This window comes from Anastrepha obliqua, chromosome 1 (genome assembly GCF_027943255.1).
Source record: "Anastrepha obliqua isolate idAnaObli1 chromosome 1, idAnaObli1_1.0, whole genome shotgun sequence".
Lineage (NCBI taxonomy): Eukaryota > Metazoa > Arthropoda > Insecta > Diptera > Tephritidae > Anastrepha > Anastrepha obliqua.
The window spans coordinates 118,287,028-118,293,120 of record NC_072892.1 but is presented as its reverse complement, the minus strand read 5'-3'; the positions used below and the strand labels follow the sequence as shown (position 1 = coordinate 118,293,120).

General features: G+C 34.3%; 1 protein-coding gene across 1 annotated transcript; it reads right to left on the bottom strand.

The window, feature by feature from the left end:
* Positions 1–445: 445 nt before the first annotated feature.
* Positions 446–5,794, bottom strand: LOC129235856 (ribonucleoprotein RB97D). Its single transcript, XM_054869909.1, has 6 exons — positions 5,603–5,794; positions 5,308–5,540; positions 2,860–3,104; positions 2,183–2,803; positions 1,936–2,121; positions 446–1,527 (listed from the first exon to the last, which is right to left on the bottom strand). The coding sequence occupies exons 1-5, from the start codon at positions 5,690–5,692 to the stop codon at positions 1,970–1,972; spliced, it is 1,341 nt and encodes a 446-aa protein (XP_054725884.1). The 5' UTR covers positions 5,693–5,794; the 3' UTR covers positions 446–1,527; positions 1,936–1,969.
* Between the last annotated feature and the right edge of the window lie 299 nt (positions 5,795–6,093).

Sequence of the window (6,093 nt, the reverse complement as noted above, 5' to 3'; positions counted from 1 at the left end):
TTCATCTTTATTTTATTTTTTCTTCTAATCTGTATTGCATACATAGTAATTTTATAAAAATAATTTTTAAGCTATGTAGTGGGCAACACTTACCCCAAATTGCGCGCGTACACGATGACCATCTATGAAACTGAGCAAATCCTCGCAGTTGTTGCGATTATTGGCGTTGCCTCAGCATCTTGCGCCTTGCGTTGTTGCTCTCTAGACATTACTGAAACTTGTGTAGTTGTCTCGAGCCATAAAATGAGATGAGAATAGTACATAGCATGCAGGAGACAAAAATTATTAGACGTTATTATTTAATTAATTTCCTATGAAATAGTTAGGGACAAATTATTTGTGTTTACAATAGACTTAGTTTTATTTACCTGTACACATTAAATATTTACAAATATGTTGTTATCATAGGTATCTAATAAAATAAATGCATAAAAACTGTATCATGTATTGTATTATATTTACTTTATTTGATATAACTAGAAAACATACATAGGCTAGGTTTTTCAAAATACATAAAATCAACTGAAGTAAATTCTAGTTTTGTTTTTTATTACTTGTGTTGGTAAAATGCGCTACACGTTTAAACTAATTCTTTATAATAATTCAAGATAAAACTATGTAGACTTTCTTGGTATATTTTGCCTAAATAAGATATAACTGTGAAATAGAGTTTAGCAGGTTCTGTTAAAATCGGTACTTAAACTATAAACTTATATAAATAACTTGCATTTTTTTAATGTAAATATATGTATATTTTTTAACTGCAATGTAAAACTGCTAACTGTATAAACGCAACCAATGTGTCGTAGTCTATTGACAATTTTTAAAATCTATACAAAGCACAAAGCGTCTTCTACGAAACTTTGCCTTATTGTACATTTGTAGTATGCATTCATTAAATCCTTTAATATCTTCGCAGGAACAGTCATATATACACTAATTTAGGTACAATAATATAGTTTTGATTCTTATACATAGATATGCCGAAACCAATAATGCATTATACTTTTTAAACTAAACCATATTTACGATTCCTTTATATCATAATCTTTATATAGTCATAAAATAATAAACTTACCTACATACTAGTTTTGCCACACAGGTGCACTGACAAGAAAGACTTAATGCATACATTTTCATTTACATATTGTAGTTTAATGTAGAACTTACGCATACTTTACATATGTATGTATTTCAGATAAACTTAAAAAATGTTCCATACATATTCCGAAAGCGATTGGAAATGGCTTTGCAATAAATTACAAAAATTCCGTAAGCTCTGATTTATAAGGTGTTTAATTAGATCTAATAACAACGTTATAACATAAGTTACACTACTTAGGGAAGTGCTTGAACATATATTTGCCTATTTCTATGGTACACACATACATATATCATATGCTGATATCTTATTTTAGCATAATTGTCCTTTTATGCATTGACCTATTAGTGTGATAGACAAATCTGGTAAGCCCTTCAGTGTTTAATAATAAGCATTTCTTCTATATTGAGCTTGTTGTATTATTCCTAAATTAAAGAAAATTAAATTAAAAATTAAATATTTTATTATTTAAATTTTTGCATACAAATGTATATTTGTTTAATATTCTAATAATATTTCTTACGAGAAAAAGATAAGTTAAGCTGACTTACTAATCTACTTAAGCAAGTTATGACTCGCAATGATGTAGAAATGACTTAACGCAAGAAACTGAAATAAATGGTGACCTAAAAATATGCTGCTATGTGACTTGATAACGTAATTGAATATTTGCGTTATTTATGCATCTGTTTCATGACAATTTGGCATCTATCTAAATAAGTCAGCAACCATCCTTAAATATCTTATATGTGAACCTTATTATAATAAATATATTAGTGTACTAGCTAATTTGAAACCCTAAAAACTTGACGAGTTTATAAAAAACGAATTACCTTTTCCATTATCAGGGCACTACAACGCAACCTTTCAGCGCCTAAACTTATTTGCCATTTGTGCAGTCTGGTTGACTGGTGGTCCTGCTGGCGGACCATTATTACCTGGCGGCATAGCCGCTGTGGGCGGTTTGTTTGGGCCATAACCATTGTAACCTTGTGGTGGTGGTTGTTGATTTCCATTAGCTGTAAAGTTCAATAAATACTTTGCATACTAAAATCTTTTTTATGCTGCAGTAATTCATACCATAATTAGAATTTTGTGGTGGGCCATAAGGATGCGTACGATTAGTATTCGGTGGGTTATGTTTAGTAGGACCACCGCCATAATTTTGCTGATAGCCAGTACCGAAGTTGGGAGGCGGTCCTTGTTGTTGTGGGGGTCCACTTGTTGGTGGACCATTAGGTGGTGCATTCCAGTTTGCGGGCGGTGCTGGCCCACTTGGTGGTTGTGGACCCGGCATAGGAGCATTCTGGGGTTGCCATTGGTTCGGCGGATACCAGTTATTAGGTGGAGCGCAACCCTGTGGCGGTGGTGGTCCTGCGTTCCAACCATTCCAGCCTTGTTGGTTACCCCAACCGTTTGCAGGTGGTTGTGGATATGGTGCGTATGGTGGTGGCGCTGGGTGTTGTGGTGGTCCCCAATAATTGTATGGTGCACACTGTGGATAAGGTGCCGGTGGTCCCTGTGGGTAAGGTGGCATTGGCTGCTGCGGTGCTGGTGGACGGGCGTTATTTTGCTTTTGTCCATTTCTGTTGACATTATTTTGAGCGTCATTGGTTCCATCATTCCCTTGCTGTTTTTCCTGCTTGTACACCGACTTCTTAACATCAACGACTACATACTTAATGGTATGCACTTTTTGCACTACGAAAAGCAGAAATAATAAGTGGTAAATTGAAAGATTGAAACTAATCGCTTACATATCGCTTTGTCAACAGAGTCGTAATCATCATATTCGATAAACGCAAATCCCCGACGTTTTCCTGTTGTTTTGTCCGTAAGGATCTTAACCGATATAACATTACCGAATTTGGTGAAATATTCTTCGAGTGATTGCTCGTCATGATTATCCTTCAAACCTCCAACGAATAGTTTTTTGACGGAAATATTTGTTTCGCGCGCCTCGCGTTCAGGACGTGGTAGCGCACGTTTGGGGTCGACAGTTCTAAAAGAAACAATTTAATGCGACAAGTTATAATTTACGATTTTTGACTAACGCAATGCATAAATATCTTTCTAATTACATAAAAGAGCAAATTATGACTTGATGGAAAATTCAAAAGCTAAATGTCCTTTGCCCACAGCAGAAGTGCCTAATAAAATTATAATAGTAAAAAAAAGTAAAAATTACTAAAATTCTCAGTACACCAATAATTCCAAATCGGCTCTTGAGGTAAGTGCAAGTCTTACATTTTTTTTTGCTTATTTCGGCATTCATTTTGCTTCATGTGGGAATAAGCGGGCTCACATATTTTATCACCGCATTTTTAGAACAAACTTCTGTATAAATCATACACCTGCCTGGAGTTATTCATCTTATTTCGTCTTATAAAAGCTAACAACAAGAAACATTTTTTTTTATGTGCACAGAAAACTCATTCAGAAGGTGTGGGCAACCTCAGCCCATTAACCGGCTCTCAGCGAATTTGAAGGAAACAGCTGATTTCTTGACATAGGCCTCTTCTTTTCGGCAAGCGTTAGCAATTGGCAAATAGATGAACCAACTGGTATAAATGAACAAATCTTAGCAACGCTGGAATAGAGCGAGCTAAAATTACATTTGTTTGTAAAATAGTGAGTTATACCAGATCTATGACGCATAACTGTACTTGCTATCGGCGAATCTTACTCCATAACTTTGTTGTTGCTTTTGCATGCAAATTTTTGAAGTTAGTCCAGCAGATATGTGGCGAATAGAAGAGGACTAGTGTTTCTGATATAAGAAAACATCAACGCCACTGTTCATGCTTCCTTGCGTTCTGAACAACGATTGATTGGAAGAGCGTAAAAATACTTATGAAATGAGCGGGCACAATTCTACTATTATGACGTAGCAGCCGTATTTACTCTGACTATTTTGCTTTAGATGGCCAAATCTTGTAATGTTTGACCTTGCAGATCGAAATGTGTTGATGTGCTATCGTTTGACGCATCCTGTATGTAACGTAGTATTAATAATCAGGCGAAAGTGTCGAAAAATTCACATTTGTATGAGCTAAGCAATTTCGAGCCAGAAGTGCATGAATGGCGATCGATTTTAGCCGTTTGCTTTGACACAAACAACGGTAGGCAGGCGGCACTTGCGCAAGTCATGGTTTGATTATTTTGAATGTTGTTCTTCCAAAAAATGCTGTGCTTGTTGAAAGGCTAGAATTCCGTCTCAAGCGTTCTAAGCGTTATGGTTTTCACCGCTTTATGCAGCTATTGAATTTAAAAGTGAGCAAAGGCCAGCCAACTGCACCCCTGGTCTACGCTATATCATAATACTTTACAATCAAAGATATTCATATTTTGTAAATTTAATTTATAACGTTTTTCTACAAATAAATAATAAGAAACAATAAATCGTGGTATTTTTCTATTATTACACTAAATCTTCAATGACTTTTCACAAACTTAGGTTTATTTTAAAAGCATAAACGGCTTCAGAAATCTGGCGATATTTAAAATAATTTATTTAAATCTCAAATTCTATCAGAAACGTGTTAGAAAAAATGGATAGAAATTTACTCCTTCCACAATATATACAATATGTATTTATTACAGTGAAATTGTCCCGGCGTTTCCACGATCCAGCTTGTGCGAGTGTCAAAGTGAAAGGAAACATTATTTCTTTGAACTATATAAAGCTGTACATTATATAATTTTGATAAGATTATACTTGCTCATAACCTTAGAAAATTGGATTGATATGTTGTTATATAAAGAATGTCTTCTTTGAAATTATACGATTTTTTTTCACTTTCACTTCAAGTCTCTTGGGAAAGGTTTTTAATTATTATACGTTTTTTAAAATAATTTCACGACTCTCACTACTTTCGATGATATCTTGACATTCACTATTTTCTCTCTCAAATTCAGAGAATCTTTTTGTACAAATATTGAATAAAATATGCCTAACTTACGAGCCCAGGTGTTCAATTTAAGTTGTAGAAATATGGACTCTTAATGCAATTTTTTTTTTTTTGGTTTTAACCATTTCGCAAAAAATTAGCCACCTCTAAGGGTTGAATGTATTTTTAAATATGTTGGAATAGTAGATGTGTGACATCTAACCTACTATAAAATGTAACAAATCCTATCTCAACATCTGTTTAAACCGGTACATTCCTCAACATACTTTAATCATGTCATATTCTTACACTTACTTGCTATCGATAACGTGGGGTCTGTTTTTTTGAGCTTCATCAACACTGCATGCTCTTGTGTAAGTTATAAAACCGAAACCTCGTGAGCGTTTAGTTGTTGGATCGCGCATTACCACGGCATCCACAACTGTACCCCATTTTCCATAAAATTCCTTTAGACTTGCTTCAGTTGTGTGTGGTGCTAAACCACCAATAAATAATTTACGCAAATGTTCCAACTCACATATATCCTCCTGAAAATAAATTTATTAATAATTGTCAGACACTTGTATTATATACATATGTATGTACGTACTTCATCTGTCGGTTTATTCGCATTCCTTGATTCCTCCGGAATATTGGCACTTCCAGATGTAGAATTATCTAATTTCATTTTTGAAGACATTTTCTCTGATGTAATAAGCTTAAAAAATTATAATAAATTCTGAGACCAAGTTTATTAACTATGCCAAATACAGAAAATTTTCAGCTATCGATACAGAGTGAAACAAAATGGCGAGTAAATACAAGATAAAAAGGAAATCAGCCTTGCCACCCAGGCTAATGCTTCCAAGTTGGTGGCAATAGAGCAGTTGATGTTGCGATTTTGTCTCTAGATTGTCAAAATGACTTGATTCTTTGATGCTGCCTTATTTGTTTATTTACATACTCATGAAATTTGTGCAATCTAACCACCAAATTGTAAAAAAATATATGTAAATGCTATTGTTGCTCTAGCGAAGTCAACATCTATGAGTTCGCCTCAGGGAAATCCAAAACACAGAGTTTTCTTATGCAAGGCCTAAA

Coding starts and splice junctions, on each gene's coding strand:
- LOC129235856 (XM_054869909.1), bottom strand. CDS start 5,692: ATGTCTTCAAAAATGAAATTAGATAATTCTACATCTGGAAGTGCCAAT. Junction 3,105..5,307: donor CCCCACGTTATCGATAGCAA/GTAAGTGTAAGA, acceptor TGTTTCTTTTAG/AACTGTCGACCCCAAACGTG. Junction 2,122..2,182: donor ACCACAAAATTCTAATTATG/GTATGAATTACT, acceptor TGAACTTTACAG/CTAATGGAAATCAACAACCA.